The sequence below is a fragment of the Pisolithus orientalis genome (genome assembly GCF_024613125.1).
Source record: "Pisolithus orientalis strain OTSU chromosome Unknown F5J12scaffold_17, whole genome shotgun sequence".
Classification (NCBI taxonomy): domain Eukaryota; kingdom Fungi; phylum Basidiomycota; class Agaricomycetes; order Boletales; family Pisolithaceae; genus Pisolithus; species Pisolithus orientalis.
Genome location: NW_026260798.1, coordinates 612,138 through 631,046, shown reverse-complemented (window position 1 = coordinate 631,046; position 18,909 = coordinate 612,138). Strand labels below are relative to the sequence as shown.

General features: G+C 50.4%; 6 protein-coding genes across 6 annotated transcripts; 3 read left to right on the top strand and 3 right to left on the bottom strand.

The window, feature by feature from the left end:
* Positions 1-2,907: 2,907 nt before the first annotated feature.
* On the bottom strand, positions 2,908-3,633 carry F5J12DRAFT_146876 (uncharacterized protein). The gene is made up of 2 exons (XM_051738143.1): positions 3,341-3,633; positions 2,908-3,293 (listed from the first exon to the last, which is right to left on the bottom strand). Exons 1-2 carry the CDS (start codon positions 3,375-3,377, stop codon positions 2,944-2,946), a joined length of 387 nt encoding a protein of 128 aa, XP_051599230.1. The 5' UTR covers positions 3,378-3,633; the 3' UTR covers positions 2,908-2,943.
* A 1,560-nt stretch (positions 3,634-5,193) lies between these two features.
* F5J12DRAFT_722236 (UbiA prenyltransferase family) lies at positions 5,194-6,132 on the bottom strand (the record flags this gene model as incomplete). Its single annotated transcript, XM_051741358.1, has 3 exons — positions 5,194-5,543; positions 5,599-5,983; positions 6,037-6,132. 3 exons carry the CDS (start codon positions 6,130-6,132, stop codon positions 5,194-5,196), a joined length of 831 nt encoding a protein of 276 aa, XP_051599229.1.
* Positions 6,133-7,565: 1,433 nt separating this feature from the next.
* F5J12DRAFT_837272 (uncharacterized protein) lies at positions 7,566-11,227 on the top strand. The gene is made up of 7 exons (XM_051746003.1): positions 7,566-7,587; positions 7,648-7,927; positions 7,986-8,067; positions 8,115-8,495; positions 8,548-8,580; positions 8,644-8,931; positions 8,998-11,227. The coding sequence occupies exons 2-7, from the start codon at positions 7,806-7,808 to the stop codon at positions 10,876-10,878; spliced, it is 2,787 nt and encodes a 928-aa protein (XP_051599228.1). The 5' UTR covers positions 7,566-7,587; positions 7,648-7,805; the 3' UTR covers positions 10,879-11,227.
* A 720-nt stretch (positions 11,228-11,947) lies between these two features.
* F5J12DRAFT_146676 (cytochrome P450) lies at positions 11,948-14,640 on the top strand. The gene is made up of 13 exons (XM_051738142.1): positions 11,948-12,573; positions 12,628-12,751; positions 12,816-12,998; positions 13,049-13,200; positions 13,250-13,365; positions 13,421-13,538; positions 13,593-13,606; positions 13,654-13,843; positions 13,899-13,955; positions 14,007-14,031; positions 14,082-14,201; positions 14,263-14,409; positions 14,461-14,640. The coding sequence occupies exons 1-13, from the start codon at positions 12,375-12,377 to the stop codon at positions 14,543-14,545; spliced, it is 1,530 nt and encodes a 509-aa protein (XP_051599227.1). The 5' UTR covers positions 11,948-12,374; the 3' UTR covers positions 14,546-14,640.
* Positions 14,641-15,764: 1,124 nt separating this feature from the next.
* On the bottom strand, positions 15,765-17,490 carry F5J12DRAFT_837254 (galactose oxidase). The gene is made up of 4 exons (XM_051746002.1): positions 16,878-17,490; positions 16,627-16,810; positions 16,213-16,557; positions 15,765-16,159 (listed from the first exon to the last, which is right to left on the bottom strand). The coding sequence occupies exons 1-4, from the start codon at positions 17,367-17,369 to the stop codon at positions 16,014-16,016; spliced, it is 1,167 nt and encodes a 388-aa protein (XP_051599226.1). The 5' UTR covers positions 17,370-17,490; the 3' UTR covers positions 15,765-16,013.
* Positions 17,491-18,048: 558 nt separating this feature from the next.
* F5J12DRAFT_893562 (uncharacterized protein) lies at positions 18,049-18,831 on the top strand (the record flags this gene model as incomplete). The annotated part of the gene is made up of 1 exon (XM_051747670.1): positions 18,049-18,831. The coding sequence occupies one exon, from the start codon at positions 18,049-18,051 to the stop codon at positions 18,829-18,831; it is 783 nt and encodes a 260-aa protein (XP_051599225.1).
* Positions 18,832-18,909: the final 78 nt, after the last annotated feature.

The window sequence follows — 18,909 nt, the reverse complement described above, 5'->3', positions numbered from 1 at the left end:
GAACCACGCGATTCATGACCACGAACCTGGACGGAGGGGGACTTTGCAGTGAGTCACAGCTTGAGAACGTTCCGTAGACTGGAGAGAGGGACGTTGATAGCGCCGGCTATCGCCCTTCAAGCCTCAGATTTCGGAACCTGTTTGTCTCGGGAAGCCACCGGTAATAACTACTGACCTTACACGCGGATATCACGTACTAACCGAAAACTCATATGATCTTTGAGAACGTCCGGACCAAAGGAAACGTTCCCATTCTAAGTATCCTTCCATGTGTGCTGCCACAAGCATCGTGAGAGTATGGACCTGACTAAAGACGCCTTAACAAAGCTTTAACGTGTCTGGACAGCCACCGCGATTCAGAATGTTTCACTGGTCTGACTCACCCTCGCCCTTCGTGGTTCGTCCCGGAGCCTTATTCCCTGCGTTATGACAGCTCGAATAAAGAAAAGGACTTGCCTCCCAAAGACATTCACGTGGCAGGTCCTCTATACATCATTCCTTCGCGTGGAATGATAGACGGAAGTTCTTCTCTTATTCCCGCACCGCTGCCGGAGATATCCGTAAGAAACGAATCTGGATTTTCAACGCCACTGAGATAATTGGGCACAGCTAGAATTTAGATAATGCTCTGTGGTGGAAAGGCATACCGAGACAAACCGAGCCTGACGCTCGCTCCCTGTTGAACGCCTCGGAGATTGAGCAAGACAAGGAGATAACGTAGATGCCAACCAAGTCTAGGTTACACCGCAAAGCTGGCGCTGATCTCGGCGTGCCGCTTGGGAAAGAAGCCGGTGGAAGATAAGTCCTCACCCCGAAAAGGGCTTCGAGCGACATGCCAGAATAAGGGCTAAAAAGGGAACAAGGACAGGCTTCGAAGCTGCTGTATTCGCTTGTGCAATACATGGAAGCTAGGATTTTGTGCAAGCGGCGCCGGGGATGGCTGCTCTGGGAGGATCGTTTGTCAGGCAGATCATGCTGACCTGCAGGAATTTGTAATAGCGCCTACCGGCAAAATGTACATATCAAAACTAGCAGTGATGCCAGCAGCGCTACAGTGAATGTGTGGACGCACCAATCGCTGATTGAGGACGAAAAGTACAAATGGGTCGACTAGCCACTACTCGCTACAGCTGCTTCCGGGGTCCTTCCCGGCAACTCCCGCACAGCGATGCTTCCCGCGAACTTTCGCAAGCTACTGCTGTCAACGGCTGTCAACGGTAATGTATAGGTAAGTACCGAATACAATGTACGACTGGAGAGGGGCATGGCAGAACGGCACCGAGACAAGTACTTGAACCTGGCACATAAGGCAAAACAGCTTTACGTAAGTTCAAGTTGAACGCGACACTCTTATTGGCAAATAACACGCCATGACACGCCATCTTCTGAACTCCTCCTGGCTGAAACGCGTGTCTCACACAAAGTACCAGGCACACATGGGATGCTGGACTTCGACTATACAGATGACGAAGGTGTCCGCATGTTTCCAGGAGCCTTCGCTTCTGCACCATGGAACGAATCTTTTACCATGGCGGTCCGCGGGCAGTTTCTCTTCTATCCAATGAGCCAGTGTGGGCGCTCGTCATTATAAGACAGACAGGATGCATATTTAGTTAAATGGGTAAGTGCACATACTCATGCGGACAGACATCTCATTCGATTTTGTCCGAGGAGTGACGTGCCTGAGGTCCCTCGCAGAACCTAGAAACACGCCACAAGGTTCAAACAAATCTCGACAGTAGTCAGTGGGAACTTGTAAGGTGAAGGGTCCGGAGGTTATGCATGACCAGGTTACCCATACACTACTAGTTGCTTGTCGATTTCGAAGGACCATGCTGCATAAACGGTCAACAAGCCACTCGGATCGGGACGGTTAAGTGACCAGAAAGGCACCTGTCGCATTCGCCGACTCTTTATGGATTCGTCTTCCTTCTCTAGAGAGGTAAAGGTGCTCGGCCCGAACTGCAGCAAGACCAGAGAATTGGCCTCATCGTCTTGCGTATGTTTATTTGCTTGGGCCTATTCACGGACATTCTTTGGTCAGTGTCTACTACTGCTGTATGTTACTTGCGGCTACCTATCGTTGCGTTAAATTGCTGCAGGCAGATCTTTCTGGCGTTCCTGGACTTACTGCGACGTATGGACACCCACAATAACGATATCCACATTACTCCTTCCTGCATGTCGGCTATTGGCGGGATCGAATAATTTAGTTCGACTCCGCGACGTCGACACTAATGGAAGTGAAGAGACAGCTCATGAGACTTAGCTGCCACTCACGTTTCCTCAGCGCGGGACTCGCCACTCAGTATCCGAAGTGTACTGTTATACCTTTTACCTGCCAAGATTGTTTCACTATCCAAAATCCAAAGAATTTCAACCTAGGTCGCTTACCCTACACTATCAAAACCAAACGAAGCTATCCTCCCACAAGACGTACGTTCCGGAAGGTCTATGTACGCTGACCATCACCACTACTGTCGTCACGGTGACGTCACCGTCTCAATCGAGGGGAGCCCATACAGTAAGCCCCGCTGCAGCTGCTATGTAACCGACCGGCAAAGTGGAACGCGTCCACGAGCTCCTTCTGAGTCTCCTGTGGTATCTGTTCTGACGGGTATATGTCAGCGTGGCCTTCATGATGAATTGTATACACGTGGCAGGACGAGGTGAAACGAACAAGGTAAGGAATCAAGTAGATGGACATGGTGGCGTTGGTCCACCGACTTCCTCAAGCCTGTGTTCCCTTTGTGATATATGACAGGGACAATATCAAAACCATGCCAGGACACTGACACCCCAACTACCCATGATGCTTTTTTGCTACGTGGGGCAGGGCATCTGTAGGTCACTCACCACGAACAAATCTAGCGCTTGATCGTCCATCTCGACCATATAGTCTTCCCTCCAGCCTTACCATTACCATTCCTGTTTGCATCCTTATCATTCCGACTTCGGTTCCGTGATCGCTTTCAACTTCCGCCTCCTCTTAAGAGCTTGCTTCGCCGGATCTGTGGGTGGCATAGCGGGGAACATGAGCGTTGGTTCTATGAATATAAGTGCAAAGGGATGTGGATGGGTGCAGTCGGGGAGCGTGAGCGTGTGTCCTGGTTGGGTTGGTTGTATGGGCTGTAGGAAGTACCCAGGGATGTTGAGGGGAGATGAATTAGGGATCGATCTATGAAGCGATGTACGAAAAATGGGTGGAACGCACCACGGCATACAGCTTCCTGACTGTGCGATCCCGACTACTAGCAGCTGTGTTATAGAGATAAGTAGAAGATTCATTGCATCTGTTCATTCATCAGATGAAGCCGTGTCAGGTACACATTCGACGTACTGCACTGGCTATGGATGGAAAAGGATACGCACTGCATTTCCCATCCCGTCCACCTTGTTGCCCCCCTGCCCCGTCGACCTTGGAGGTACCACGGTTCAAATCGGCGCTTTCGCCGTTATCGAGCGTGTAGATCAAGCGTACTTCCTCGAATTCGATTGGCGGAGGGAATTCCAGCTGCTTTCAACTGTAGGAGATGCACAGTCGTAGGGTGATAGTAATCCTGTTTGTCTGAATTCTGCAGTCAAGCGCATGAGATGAAAACGGAGGGCTTTTGGCAGACGATCTGTGGGTCAGCACTAATGTCAACCCGGGCCTTGCTCGCTCTCCGAGACTGGGTATTTCAATAGTGCACATTGTATTGTAACATCCCTCTTCCCAGTGATTTATCCTCCGACGCACAGACCAAACGTGCTCCGTAGTGAAAAGACATGTCTCTCTGGAATGGGATTTTCAATCTTGTCAACGTATCCAACTAGATCCGAGCTCGGCACGTACCCAGTAACCCTGAGGCCATCGTTTCAAGTTGTCGAGGTCGGCTGGCAGTATGTGCGTAAAAAGCTACTCGTTTGTTAGTAACCAATGCAGGATCAGTTAGTTTAAGGAAGCCCGTCAAATACGGTCGTCTGCTGGCGTTTTATCATCATTATGCATCGGCGAATGATATCGCCCGAGCCCGAATCTCACCACCATGGAGTTCACAGTTCACCTCTAAAAGGAAACGATGTGATTACATAAAACAAATTTGAAACCCAGCGACGTACGAAGATGAGAGCTTGGCAAGACTAGGATTCCACGGGTATGTACTTACTATGCAGACCAAATGCAGACGATACAAGGTCGATCCGAAAATAAGCGTGGGGTTTTCACGTTTGCAGGGTACATTAGGCCCGGAGCAAAGCTTCTGCCGAGAGAGTTCGCAGAAAACTTCCAAGTGTGACCCACAGATGTCGATAAGTTTCGGTTTGAGAAGCTTAGGAAAATTGGTAGGTGCCGCATACTTGTCCATGGAGAAAGGAATACCACTCGACTCTATTCACAGAGGAGAGAAGCGTTGCGCCAAGCGATATGGGTAGTTCACATGTATCCACAACACGAACTCAGGTTCTTTGCAGAACGCAGAAAAGTGTCGCAGGATACAAACGAAACTCAACAGCAGTCAGTGGTCTGTGTACTGCGCGTGGTAGATAACCTGGACAGTACTTATTACTACTCCAAAAGTGTAAGCAGTTTGGCGCAGCAGGTCTAATGCGGAGGCCGTTCCGCTACGTCGAACGCGGAACCACGTACCAACTAACTGCCACTGGCGCAATCTTGTCGCCGTGATGGTATCTATCTTCACAACTTCCGAGCCTCCGATCACTACCCGTTACATCTCGTTCCAGCTAAAACCGAAACTGTCGGCAATTTGTCTCTGCATCTCCAACTGGTATCAGTCTCACACACTGGTTATACAATGTCATGAATCATTTTGCCATCGCTTGTACACAAACAACTGGAAGTATATGTAAGTACATGCATTCACCCCGCGAGGTTCGGCTATAATAGGTGTGTGTAGGGTTAAGTATGCCATCAACAACAGCCGTGAGAGCATAAAAATACGTATGCATGGTGAAATGCTGAAGGAAACCTTGCTTACACAGCAAGGTAATATTGAAGAACCAAACGAAAAACAGCAAATTGCTGCAGTCATTTATGTAACGACGCCAAATAGCATCGATCAGTAAGCATCTTCTCAATGAATGCGAAGCTCGGACACTGGTTCGCGCCGTGGCGGTAATACCAGTATGCTGGGAACAGGTGGTGTATGGAAAACCATGCCTAAAACGATCACTTAACATCGACTCAACGCGTTGCTAGAGGATGGAAACGCTCACGCAGTAGTGTTTGCAGGATAACTTATCATCCTGCACGGTGCGGTAAAGCATGAACCTGGCTCCGACGTAACATCCGTGACCAACAAAAGCAATTGCACATAACGGATCAAGTTGCCACACAACGGTGAGTAAGATCGACCAAAGGGGAATTGCCAGTCCAATTGCAAAACGCGACGCGACAGGATAGGCGATGGGGAAGGTCCGTCGTCCTATTAAGCAGTCACCATCCACATCCTTGAAGTCTTGGGCGTGCAGAGTTGACATGAAAACAGCCACCGTCATTTCAGTGGCGATTCGTCCCGTTTGGCTAACTTGAGTGCGGTCACGACCTTGGAGCGAAAGTGTTCAGCTGTAGTCCAAAATGAGGGCGATGGAGGAGTATACCTGCAACAAGAGTACCACCAAGCTCGCTTATGCCGTACATAACCGCAGTTAAGAGATTTTTGGATAAGTAATCTTTGTCCCCATCGTGTTCGTTATACCACATGGTAAACAACATAAGGGTGAGACTGATTTGCATCAGCTCCATGCTGTAGATCGCGGAGTACACCAAGCAAATGGGAACAAGAGCCCATCTAAGAAGAGTGGCATCCTCTACGGTGATCCGACCCGAGGGGATTGGCCTAGAGGGCTTGTTGATATTGTCTTCGTCAGGTTCTTTGATCTGGTTAGCTACGTTGCATTGCAACAGGTGAAGCCAGATCCAGAAAGTGGTCTCGAGCAGCCGAATGGGGGTGGCCAGTGGAGCTGCGGCGATGGAAAACAAAGTCTTTCAGGAACAGCGTCAGCAGCAGAAATATAGCATTAGAGAAGGTTTCTCACTACCGGTAGCAAGGCAATCCTGATGTCGGACTGAGTGAAGAGGAAAAGGGTGTATAGGGCGCTGAAGATTTTACGAAGCTGCAGTGATTTTGTCATCGTAGAAAAACTGAACGTGCTATCCTTGAGACGGACATGTGTGCAAGATTTATACCTTGATTCTGCTAGCGGCAGCTATCGCCCCTCGGATTTCGGAATTGTAATGTCATGAAAGCTGACATACCATTTGAGAGCGTCCAGACGGAATAGGACATCCCCATTCTTTTCAGTATTATTCATTGTATTTTGCAAGATCATCAACGGATTAACTCGCCACAGCCCACTGATCGGACCGGACCTGATTGCCTTTATTGTAGGAAAAAAAGGACTCCCCTCTCAGAGACGTTCACATAGCAGGTAAGTCCAGATACACCTACGCTCCTTCCATGACGTGAAATGACGGACGGAAGTCCTTGTCTTATTCCCACACAACTGTCGGAGATATTCCAAGGCCGTCTGGATGACTACCTAATATAGCTGGCGATTGTCCCGCGGAGATTACATAAGCAGATCTGGGAGTAACGGAGTGAAAGAACTCACTGATTTGCTGACCTACATATAGGTCGCAGATGCCAATCAGGTTTAGGACAACGGCAAAAAACTGATAGGCTGAGGTCGGACGAGAAAGAACACCGGCGAACTAGCATTGGAAGGGCAAACTCCTCTCACGCCAAACCTTAAGGCTTTGGCATATCAAAACAATTGGCGCCAAAAAGTGACCAAAGTTGGGCTATGGCGTAACTGTGTAGCGCTGTCCATGGAAGCCCGAATCCTGAACAAACGGTACTGCGGAAGACTGTCCGGAGAGTTCGTACATCAGCTGATATGCGTTATGCAAGTAGCCGCAGGTGTGCATGGTAAGCGCGTGGGATCAACAGGAACGAGTAGGCGCACCGTCACCGATACTCCATAAACATTCAAATACTAGCAATATGAGTGAGGACCAAATACAGTGGTTGGTTGGAGGAATGCGTGAGCAGAATGGCGTCAAGATGCTTGGACTGGGGCACACAAGGAACGATAGCCTTTCAAGCTTACTGCAAGTTTCAATAGGCAGAATGCAATGACACCTCGATTTGCAAATGACAAGCCCCTCTTCTAATCCCCTGGTCCAAATAAGAGCTCTTGATACAGATGGCAGGATTACCACCACACCTGTTCCGCAGCAATGGGACCCTCATTTTCGTCTATACATGTGTCAAAGGTCGATCGGGGGGGGGGTAAGCGTGGTGTCCGCATGTTTCCAGGGGCCTCGCTTCTACTCTAGGGAACAAACCTTCTATCACGAGAGTCCACAAACAACTTCTCTTCTGTCCAATGAGCCAGCGTGGGTGTTCATCACCACCTGACCAGCAGGATGCCTCGATGTTTCAGTTCAAAACGCTTGGTGAAATGGGTAAGTGATACGTATTCATGCAGACAGCGACCCCACCCCATTCACAGAGTGAGGCGTTTGTCCAAGGAAAATGGATGGCCATTTGAGTGTCGCGAAGCCGTGGGTTTCCTAGGTTTTGGGTACTTCGTCTACGGTAGATGGCCAACGGCGAGTGGAGCTTGACTGAGGCTCTGAGCCAGGGTGGATTACCTAATCCCTCATCTCCGGCTGCGCCTGACTGCGCCGCAACGTCACAGCTTGATGTGGCAGGGGAGGCGAAGGTCGAGCTCACACTTCAACCAACACAAGCATCTGGCATAGCGCTGGTGGCTGCCACTGTCCAGACTCATCATACAACATGTTCAAATCTGCGGCGACAAAAATCGCACACAACACCACAATTCCCGCCCTCGCCGTTGGTAACCCTGATCTTCGACCCCTTCAGGACCTTATAACAGCCGAGAAGTCGGTCCTCGTGTCGTGCGTAACAACAAAAGAAACTATCTTCCGCCAACTCATGTTCACTCTCGTTCCCCAGACTTCAGAGACTAAGCACAGACCTTACCAAGGCGTCGGACGCCCTCAGGGTTTGGGGACAAGGAGAAGGCGATGATCTTGGAGTGAGCACACCCCTGTGTCATCTCTGGTTGGACTAATTGCTTCTTAGGACATTCTTACCGCCTCAACAACCATTCTTTCACACTTCTCTGCCGCCCTTACTACCTGGGCGTCTCTCCATCATACCGTGCGCGACAACATGAAAGATGTCCGTACTCGCGAAGAAGCACTCGATGATCTTCGTCGTCGGCGAAAGCGCGTTGGTGCTTCGGCAGAATCAGCTGAGAAGAAACTCAATAAAATGAGCCCGGAGCATAAGAACCTCGGAGCACAAGCCGATACTCTGAATAGGTTGCGAGAGGAAATGCGCGCAATGGATGGCGACATTCTTCGTGAGGAAGCAGCACTAGGTGACCATAAGAGGAAGTGCACAAAGAACTGGATGATTTTGAAGTTTGGTGGATTGGTCGAATGTTGTGAAAAGGGGAATGTTTGTAATGAAATTCTTGGGTGTTCGGCACTATGATTGATTCTTCGTACAGATCGTGGGTGACATCGGAAAGGGCGTTGTGCAGGTACTTCTTCGCTTTTATTCCGTTATACTTTATACCTTGCTAATTCTATATGCCTGTCGGAAGGAAATTCCTGATATCGCCACAACCCCTGGCTTCCCGCGTGCGCCTTACACTGGCCGCGGTCGTGTAAACGACTATGTCGAGGAAGCTCAACGTGCCATTGGTGAAGTCAGATTCTCAGGGGCCCCTTCAGGACGCAGATATGGGGTTCTCCAAGCGCCCGCGCTGGAGGAACAAAATCACACTGCGCCTTCATCAGAACAGACGCAGTCTCACCTGACTGTGCACCAGATATCAGCGCCTCATCACGATTTTACTCCTAACGCCGGTAGGCATGGCTCGCGACCTCCTGTGGGTCCAATCATGTTACTTTGATATCCGTTCATTGATACCGGCCTTTTTTAAAATTTTCTTCAGAGGAGGCAGTCCACGTCCACAAACGATTTTGGAGTTCGGGGTTCCCCAAATGAAGATCCTCAGCGTTCCCAGTTTTCCTCTCTCGCTTCTCGTGGCCGCGACCCTGCTCCCGTTTCAGACGAGTTTGGTCCGCTTTCCCTATCCACGCTAAATAACAGAGGCAACGGAGAAGAGCCATCGCTAATGGCATCCATAACGGATGCTCTCTCAAAATCGCACCGCGGAATGTCCATGGATCAAACAACATCAATCTCTCACGAATCCCTCAATGATCCTGTACCAAAATATGAACCCACAACAGGCAGCGAAGGTCATGGTTATTTCGGAGGTAGGAGAAGCGGTGATGCGGGCACGGGACACAAACGAGCAACCCGAAGGAGTACCTCTCCTCCTGTTCTCCCGCCCGGTGCTGCACCTGCTGCGATAAGAGCTTGGGATGATGGCTTGGGTCAGGGTGAGGATGGTGCTCATTCTGATCGTCCGGCGTCCTCGAGCGAGCGTGCTTCACAGCAACCTCGTATTTCTTCCTTGGAAACGGATGGGGAAGAGGAGGAAGGGCTACCGTACGACCGCGATGATACCTCGTATGAAGGTGAGGCCAGAGTTCACGATGACACAAGATCCAAGGTTGGCGGTGGTGATGAATCTTCAGAGGACGGTCACGACCATGAAACACGCGAGCAAACGCCAACTGATACAGAGAGCGCTGCGACTCATTCAACTCACGGCATTGGTTCTGAAACGGTTTTTGCCCATGATTTGGCATGTTCAAAGTCTGATGTCACGTTGCACTCACGAGCTGCGAGTCGACGAATTCCTCGTGTGCCTCCCCCAACCTTAGACTCTGACCATACGAACACGAACCAACCCCTTTCGCCAGCACAGAATTTACATGATGAAGTACCCTATGCATTGGGAGATCCTACACACAAAGGTAATGCCACCGACGAACACGCTCGGAATGCCGCCGCCGCCCAGGAGATATCTCGGGAACTAGAGGCGTTGTCCTCAACTCCGGCTCTTTCTGTTACCCAACCCGCCCCTCCAACTCATGTGGTTCAGCAGCAGCCGCTGGGATACTCGTCGTCCCCCATGTCTACTAGGCCTCCTGTTTCGCCAATACATACTCCTCAACATGCACGCAGCCTTAGTCAGTCTCCGCTTCGTTCTACACCACCATCCCCGCTTGCACCACCTAACGCACCTTTCGCCAATCGCTCCGTTTCCCCTGTCCGACCATCAACTTCTGGTGCCGAAAAGCCCACGTCACCGTACGGTGACGGTCGGTCACTTCCAAGCCCCCTTGTAACTGGCCGTGGATCACCTCTACATTTACCAACGTCTTCATCCCGTCCCACTCAATTTGATACTCCTGAACCATCCGGTTCAGGCCAACGATCCCCGCTTCCCCGTACGCAGCCTGAATACCCCCGCCCACCACCACCTTTCTCCTCACCACTGATGGCAAAATCCACCTCATCTCTGGGTAACGTCGGTGGAGCCAATGGAGCACCTCGCACGATCTCTGCTGCTGCGTTCAGGCGACAACAACAGGGACGGTCTCCGAGTAGTTCCGGAAACGGGGATGTGTCAGGGCCTGCGGATACGAGCCCATTAGTACTCCGTCGGCAATCGCCCGTACCGGCTGTTCCTCCGAAGAACAGCGCACCGATGAGACGGTTGTCTGTCGTCAATCCGGATCCGCATACCGTAAGTGACGACGAAGGCGACTTCGACTATATCGCTGCGTATGGACGGGCGTCGACTGCCGAAGGGGAGACCACGGGGAGGGGATACGCACACAGTCGAAGTCCAAGCGTGGGAGGGGGTGCGGGCAGTGGTGGTGGGTATGCGGCTGGGAAGTACTCGAGTGAATTGTGACCCCTTGTCGCTTCCTCGACGCCCCCTTGATTTCCCTTGCTTAGTTATCCTTTTACTTCTTATGTTGATAACGAACCCTTTTTTTGTAGCCCTCTCTGGCCGAGCCCCTTCATATACCGGCTGTTGTAACAAGCCAAATACTTTCTATTATTCTCCGTTGTGACTGTATTTTCTCTGTTTCCCATCCATACAATCGATAATACAGATGCCGAGCGAACCTCCTTATGCCTCTTTTTTTTTTCGCCACGAGCGAGTACACGATGTCTTCCATAGATATACTCATGACCTGGTGTACGGAATCTGGATGTTTGTTATTTATTTTCTAACTCATGGGTTATGGATACATTTATTTATCGATAAAGTAAGCCGCATCGCTGTGACTTCGGCGGTTCGTCAACATGCCGCATTACCAACCCTTCTGCGCCATAAAATGATGAAACACTTCCCGTGGAGTCTGATTCGGATAGAGCAGCTCCCATGGATCAGGACTTTCATTGTCAGTAGATCATTTGCATTTTTAGCGGTACACCCACTAAAACAGAAAGGGGTGTAGGATAGAACCAGTGACATTAAATCCCTTTCTCAGTTTCATTCGAAAAACCTCCCCTGACTGATAACCCAGATTCTGAACGAAATCGTCGAGCCGAACGTGCTTGATTCGGGGCATCTTCTTGGGCGGCCCATTGTACTCACCGATGCTAAACATGCCGTCCGGCAGGTGATAGACCGTGTGTAGTGCTCGCAGTGAGAACACTGTACGATCTAATCGGCAATCCAACATTTACGAATGCACTAACACCAAATGGATTAGTTGCCACCACTGCACTATACCACCAGACTAATGTGATCTTACTATGGCAATGCCGCGGGTAACCTTACAAAGTAAGTTATTACGCAGTATGGGATACGATTTAGCATGTGCACCCAAGATTGAATGGGGAAAATTGGGCAAGCCGCGGACCAAGTACTTCTGCAACGCGGATCAGGAGGCAGACTAATGTGTGATCGGGTCGGATCGGAACTGAAGTGCTGGACATTTGAACCTTATTATGTACAGTAGGGGTCAGTACTATCAGTCATCAGTACTTTGTCAGTACTAGTTGTATCCACTGACCGGAGGTTGGAAAACAATCTGGCATCAAACCTTCTCACTATGTGAGTACCTGTTCCCAGTCCAACTCGATTCGACGAACCACCGTTACGCCGTGGTGTTATCTCCCTGTGATATGACAGCAGTGGGAATGGAACTGAAAGATCTTCACCTGCAAGAGTCAAGGCTCGGCGATGGAATTCAGCCGAAGGAGTCAGACATGGAATAGCACGGAACGACTCGGCTATTCGTCCCAAGTACTAATCAGGCGTAGTATTTTCCGGATACGTTCCCTTCGTCCTGGGTGCCTACTCTGGACACTGACACTTGGTGCTGTTTCCGAGATTTAAAACGCACCCTCAGCATGTAGGCCCTCCGCACCCCCACAGCATCACCGTACGTCGAGATGCAAGCTGTAACACTTGCTGCTTTTTTCCTTTTGATAACCTATCTCGTATTTGCCATCAAGAGATGGAGAAACAAGTCTCTCAGAAATGGTCTTCCACTTCCGCCCGGTCCAAGAGGTCTTCCCCTAGTAGGAAATGTTCTTGACATAGACATCTCTGCACCGTGGACAACGTACCAAAGATGGGGGAAGCGGTATGGTATGTGATTTCGACCAGCATATCTTTATCATGCATCTCAACGTATATTTGTAGGTGGGGTGTTATATGGTACCCTGCTTGGCCAGGAACTCGTTATCATCAATGATGAGGAAATAGCTCATCAACTGATAGTGAAACGGTCACCTATTTACTCTGATCGCCCATATATAAATGAGTTGTGAGCCCCTCGTAATTATCTACCATTTACTATTCATTAACTCCATGATTCCACCGGAACCTAGATTAGATTTCTCCACAGGCCTTCTCCCATACGGCAGCGAATGGAGGCTTCATCGAAAGATGTTGAACGAGGTGTTTAATAAGCAAACCTCAAAGAAGTACGAAGCCGTGCAGATGGAGAAGGTGCACCAGTTGCTCGTGAACCTGCTCTCTGCACCACTTGACTATCACAAGCACTTCACCACGTACGTAGGACTGACTTGCGAACCTCGTGCGGTTTTATGATCGTTTTCAGGCTGTCTGCTGCAATCATTATGGCAATCACTTACGGATATGATGTTGCTTCCACGGACGACCCTTTTGTGGCCAATATGGAACATCTATTGGAGCTAGCCACAATTGAATTGGCTCCGGAGCGTGCCACTTTATATAAAGCTATGCCCTTCCGTGGGTCCATTTTTATGACGCTTTCGCGGGACGACTAATCCCATTTTAGTTGCAAACATCCTGCCGTGGCTCCCTGGCGGACAGTTCAAACAGCAGGCAGCGGAGTTCCGTGCTCTTGTCAGAAGGGTGCTGGATGACCCAGTAAAATATGTGCAGGATGAAATGGCAGGTTTTACGGTAGCTACGTGAATTCAGATATTGAGATCTTAACGTCTTTCAGGCGGCTGGCACGGCAACGACATCATTTGTGGGCGACTTATTCGCGATGGAAGTTGGGAAGGATTTGGCTTCCTCTAAAGATGAATTTATCAAAGCAGTAGCCGCCACTGTATTCATTGGTGAGTTTGGTCTGGCATGTCCTACCGTAACACACAATTTATTTTCCAATACAGGTGGAGCAGAAACAGTGAGTTCATGTATATTTGCGCTGCCACCACTAACCCACCGACGCAGACATCATCTACACTTCTTATCTTCCTTCTTGCTATGGTGTTAAATCCAGAGGCGCAGGCCAATGCTCAAGAGGAAATCGATCGCGTCGTTGGAGATACCCGTCTGCCCGACTTTAGGGATAGAGAGAATCTTCCTTATGTCGAGGCTGTACTCATAGAGACTCTGCGATGGCACCCCAGCCTCCCCTTGAGTAAGTCACATCACTAAATCGGGCGCAGAAGGCCTCACGGACGTCCCTCTGGTAGTGCTTCCACATACGACAACGACGGCAGACATTTTTGACGGCATGTATATACCAAAGGGTAAGTCATATCCCTCGATAACTATGCTGCATCTCATTCGACTTCATGTAGGTGTGACTGTGCTAATTAATCTTTGGTATGAACTCTTTTTTTGATCCGGAATTTTCTTCATTTCCTGTGACCAAGGGCGATGACGCAGAATGAACTTCGTTACCCACACCCCGCTGCATTCAACCCCGAAAGGCACCTAACTGCCAGTGGAACACTTGCTGAAGGTACGGCGCCCCCAAATTTTGGACTCGGTCGGTGAGTCTGGCGTCTGCGCATAACGAAGAACGACAGCGCTGAACACAGGTGGAATTCATAGTCGCGTCTGCCCCGGCAGGTATGTCGCAGACCAAAGCCTTTGGGTTGCGATAGTATCCATCCTTGCCACCCTACGCATTGGGAAGGCTAGAGACGAAGCTGGCCACGAAGTCGACGTTATTCCTGAGTTCGCGGGAGGGCTAAGTTCGTGAGTATATCTCCATCGACACTATTCGGACCATTCTAACAGAAAGGTTAGACATCCTAAACCCTTCCGTTGTTCTGTAGAGGCACGATCTTCTAGGGCTGCGGAGTTGATCTACGCAAGCGTCGGCACGAATTGACTGCATATCGCCATTGGATCTGGCAGTCTGGTTGAGACTGTATATGTACCCGCGTGATGTACCATATGCAAACACTTTTCTCAGCTTTATTGGAGGAACCCTCTATGAAATCTGAGCGAATCGTCGAGTCGAAATATGCTTGATTCGATTGTGCCAATCGGCGTTTCCTAGATAACAATCGAACGTAACCGATTTTTGTGCTCAGTGTAAAGGTCATTTACTCGATATTACGCCACTAAATCAACACCTCCATCGCATCAAACGAAGCGCCACGCCCAGTTGCCTACAATGCGACTACAACAGAAAGGAAACAGTCCACCACTACCTATACGAATGTCCAGCATACGACCGAGCGCGACCGTACTGTTCAACGCCCTAGGACGTGACTCATTCGCCACAGCCACACTCCTCGCACACCCAAGAGCAAAAGGACCACTGATAAAATATATCAACGATACTAGACGCCTCAGGGCGACCTTCGGTTACATTCCTCTACCGTTCGACCAACAGAACTGATACCTCTCCACAGAACCTACGCGAACGCGCAAATACCCGAACATCATCCAAACCAAACCCGCATCCACCGCACAACTGCAACTTGGTTACGGTGGGACTATAGCGCGTCACCGCGGAAGATCGCTCAAGCACACAATCCCAACACCAAATCACGTCCACCTTATAAGCCTGTCAACAAGAGACCCCGCATCAACTCGCGATTAGAACCAAATGCTTAGGCGCGTATCTACCGCGGCAGATGCCACCCCACCCTGTTGTCCGGTACTCTCTGCTCAGTGCAGATGGGTACGTGTCAGTAACGATCAATCAAGCAGACGTTACGAGCCTCTCCCATCTCGTCAGGGCAAGATGAGTAAAATGCGCGGCGGGAACGTGGCGGACCACTGGAGGGCCTTACAGCCCGGGCTGGTGGGGCACTCATACGCCCAGGGAGAAGGCGGGGTACAAGACCCCACGCGGATTGAATCACCTAGTATAGCATAGTGCTACATAGGATGTAATCCTCAACGCACTAAAAATGGGAAAAAAAAAAAAAAAAAAACTCGATATTATATTGGGCCGTCCAGGCCACAACCATTGATCAGGCCACGCGCATATAAAAAAATCTAGCATTTATGAGTGCACCAATACCAAGTGGATTAGTTTCCACCACCGCACTATACCTCGGGACTAATGTGATCTTACTACGGTGACAATGCCTATGCTTGTATTGAGTCATGGATACTGTATCGAAACAAGAACAAGGGAATCCATTTTTCTTTATCGATGAAGTGCGATCATCGATCAGGAGGATTGTTATTCTTCATTGAACAGGTACATTAACAATGAGTATGTACGCTGCGGGACATACATAGAATGGAGGAAGCTGCTCTCGAAGGTACGGCATATGTTTAGGATCATGGGAAAAGAAAATAACAGCGAAACTCGCGAGCAACAATCACGTACTTGAGCATCAGAGCCGGACGTCTCCAACCCAAACTTCACTACTGCGCTCATTCGTCGAAAGTAAACCACCCGTCAGGATGATGCGAGTTTTGCCTTCGGGGGTGACGTATGAAGCAGATGGGAACCAACCACGTGGTTCCGGTTTCTCGGATCCTATAGGATAACAAAGTGATTGGCACCTCGTAAACAAGACAAACCAAACATACCAACTGTGTCAAGTTTCTTCCATTCAGTTGTGATGTTCTCAAGTGAGGGACCAGGGGACGCAACGAGGGCCCACACGTCGTCCCAGAATTCGCCGGCGCCGGCGTGGCCCAGCGATGAGGGATCTTTCTCGCCGTAGTAAAGTAGCGCAACGGGAATTTTGTTATTACCATCCATGGAAGTGGAGGAAGGCACCACGAATGGGACGAGTCCGCATACAGAGCGGGGACCTGGGTAACCATGGGCCGGATCGGGAGACGGTATGAGCGTCAACCAGGTATCAGCGGATGGTATGTAGACGTCGAGCGGTGGCGGGGTCACATTCGGTAGTTCGTATCCAGCAAAACCTGTGTATATAGAGATCAGTGAGAACGTGGACCCACAAAATATGTCGGGATTGTTGTCGGCAGACGTACCGCCGAACCTGATGACCACTTGCTCTTGTACAGAAGGGAATGTGATGAGCGCGATAGATGTCCCTCCACGAGGTTCGCATGGAGCATCGGCACATTGTTTCCAGGTGTTGGACACCAGATCATAGGCGTGCAATGTTGCGAGACGACCCACGGATGGGCAACCCGCATGGATATACAGCTTACCCTGCGCACCAAGTATCGTATAAGTTCCGATGGGCTACTCTTGAAGATAGAAAGCTGGCTACGCCTACCCCTATGAGCGCTGAGGCGTGATAGCTCCTCAAAGCCGGTGCTTCTCCCGAATCATCGTTGGTAGATTCGAGCCTCGCCCAAATGAGCTGATCGATGTCCCTGAGGGCCTGATCTCCAACGGATGCTTTAAAGATACCCGATTGGAAGCGATCCAGAGGAGACATGTTTACGCCTCCCCGGCCACCCCATAGATAGAGTGTGTCGGAATGGGCATCGTAGGCGATTGTTGCGCCGACACGAGGCTCAGGGGCTTGCCCTGGCTTGGAAGATGCAGCGGCGGAGCTGAGAACGCGCCAGCTGTTATTGTTTTTCTCCAGAGAAGAACAAGACGCTGCTTCGATATCAAAAACATGGAGAGATCCGTCGACCGGGATTCGTGGGTGGTGTTCGCCAGAATAGAGCAGAAGCTGGCCGCGCGAGGTTACTGTCGCGCAGTGAGACGACCTCGCCTTGGTGCTGAGCGAACTCAGAAGCGTCCAACGGACAGACATATCAGTACAACTCGCTCGATGAGTTGGTATTCAGGGTTGCCAGCGATAAGGCGTCATCTGACCCTCTGTTGGAATTGCATCATAACGTGGGTACAGAAAGTGCCGCCTGTACCAATGTGGAGGTTCCCTTCTTCCTAACGTGCATCTGCCTTTATTGTCTCATATCGGGGCCCTCCTCGTGTCCGCACTTGCAGGATGAACGGGTCCTGGCTCAAACACAATAAACCAGACGAGTGTAAGCCAAGCTCCGGTGTCATGGAGTATGCACACAGCTAGCCTCGCGGTGGTCGTCAGGCAAGACAGGTTCACCACCGCAGTTGCCACTGGAATATCAAAATTAAACATATCAAAGGGAGTGTACGTACGTACTGTTGAATTCTTAATTATCATCGTGGTTCCCCTGGGGGCCACTCATCGTCGCGATTTGGCAGTCCTTTTGTTTCCAGCTCGGTATGTATACCGCTTGGTCCTCCCTTTACTCCCCACTCCCCAGTCGGGTCCAGGTGTCCCTCTGTACATACCACCACAGTCTTCTCAATCCAAGAGCGGCTCATCTGTACCGGCACTTCGAACAGTCAAACCAGCTGTATTCTTTTTCTCTGATCTGGCATCAGAACTCGTCCACATCCTGTATTCATATCCTTTCATCTAATACCCTGGTTCGACCTGCCCTTTGACAATGGCTGCTTTTCCGCAAATATCACAATCTATCGCGACAGGGCCAGTCCCTGCCTTACTAGAGACTGACTCTACCTGGAGCAAACGCAAACCCACCCATCTCGGTGTGGAATCTGCTGCTGTTTCCCAGCGGGGGTGCGTGCTGTCCAACGCACCGTCGCTGGTTTCCAATGGGCCGTCCGCAAGTGCAGGTTCCTCCCACTCGGATGCGCCACCCGAGAGTATACGAGAGCATGCCAAGCTCGAGCGACTCCGCCGAAAGCTTGGTGAGGAAGTCCCTGCGGATGCTGTGTTCACACAATTCCCGAGTTCGCCCCACACACCTCGCACTATCGTCTCTAGATCACCTAAGACCCATGCCCGACCACGCTCACGCTCACGCACTCGTACTCGTACTAGCCACGCCCGTGCCGAAGACACCCAATCCATTACGATCTCTATTGGTTCCGATGAGGGCTTCCAGACCGTTACCCTCAGACCCTCTGCTTCCCATGTCCGCTCTCCTCATCATCGCTCGCATAAGCCAAAGGGAGGCTACCATGCTTCTGCCCTGCCCCCTGTTCCTCATATCTCTTCCCACCTCCCCAAGTCATCTGATCGTTCTGGTGGTATTGACGACGACTCCGGTCTCATCCGCCCACGTCAGCAGATGGCTGCAGGTTCCAAGATAGGGGGCTCAGACTTCAAAGCGGCAAGACGTGCAAAGCGGGAAGGGAGATCGGGCCATGGGGAAATCGGAGAGATGGTTGAGATGATGGGTTTCCTTGGTGGGGGCCGGATCTGAGCGCAAAGGAGATGCAGGGCAGGCTGGTCCTGCTCATTGTCAGGTTGTGGTATGATATCTGATGGCCTTTATTCACGC

Coding starts and splice junctions, on each gene's coding strand:
- F5J12DRAFT_146876 (XM_051738143.1), bottom strand. CDS start 3,377: ATGCAGTGCGTATCCTTTTCCATCCATAGCCAGTGCA. Junction 3,294..3,340: donor TTCCATCCATAGCCAGTGCA/GTACGTCGAATG, acceptor ATGAATGAACAG/ATGCAATGAATCTTCTACTT.
- F5J12DRAFT_837272 (XM_051746003.1), top strand. CDS start 7,806: ATGTTCAAATCTGCGGCGACAAAAATCGCACACAACACCACAATTCCC. Junction 7,928..7,985: donor GAGAAGTCGGTCCTCGTGTC/GTGCGTAACAAC, acceptor CTCGTTCCCCAG/ACTTCAGAGACTAAGCACAG. Junction 8,932..8,997: donor GGCATGGCTCGCGACCTCCT/GTGGGTCCAATC, acceptor AATTTTCTTCAG/AGGAGGCAGTCCACGTCCAC.
- F5J12DRAFT_146676 (XM_051738142.1), top strand. CDS start 12,375: ATGCAAGCTGTAACACTTGCTGCTTTTTTCCTTTTGATAACCTATCTC. Junction 13,201..13,249: donor ATATAAAGCTATGCCCTTCC/GTGGGTCCATTT, acceptor ATCCCATTTTAG/TTGCAAACATCCTGCCGTGG. Junction 14,032..14,081: donor ACTGTGCTAATTAATCTTTG/GTATGAACTCTT, acceptor CCTGTGACCAAG/GGCGATGACGCAGAATGAAC.
- F5J12DRAFT_837254 (XM_051746002.1), bottom strand. CDS start 17,369: ATGTCTGTCCGTTGGACGCTTCTGAGTTCGCTCAGCACCAAGGCGAGG. Junction 16,811..16,877: donor ACGCCTCAGCGCTCATAGGG/GTAGGCGTAGCC, acceptor CTTGGTGCGCAG/GGTAAGCTGTATATCCATGC. Junction 16,558..16,626: donor AGTGGTCATCAGGTTCGGCG/GTACGTCTGCCG, acceptor CTATATACACAG/GTTTTGCTGGATACGAACTA.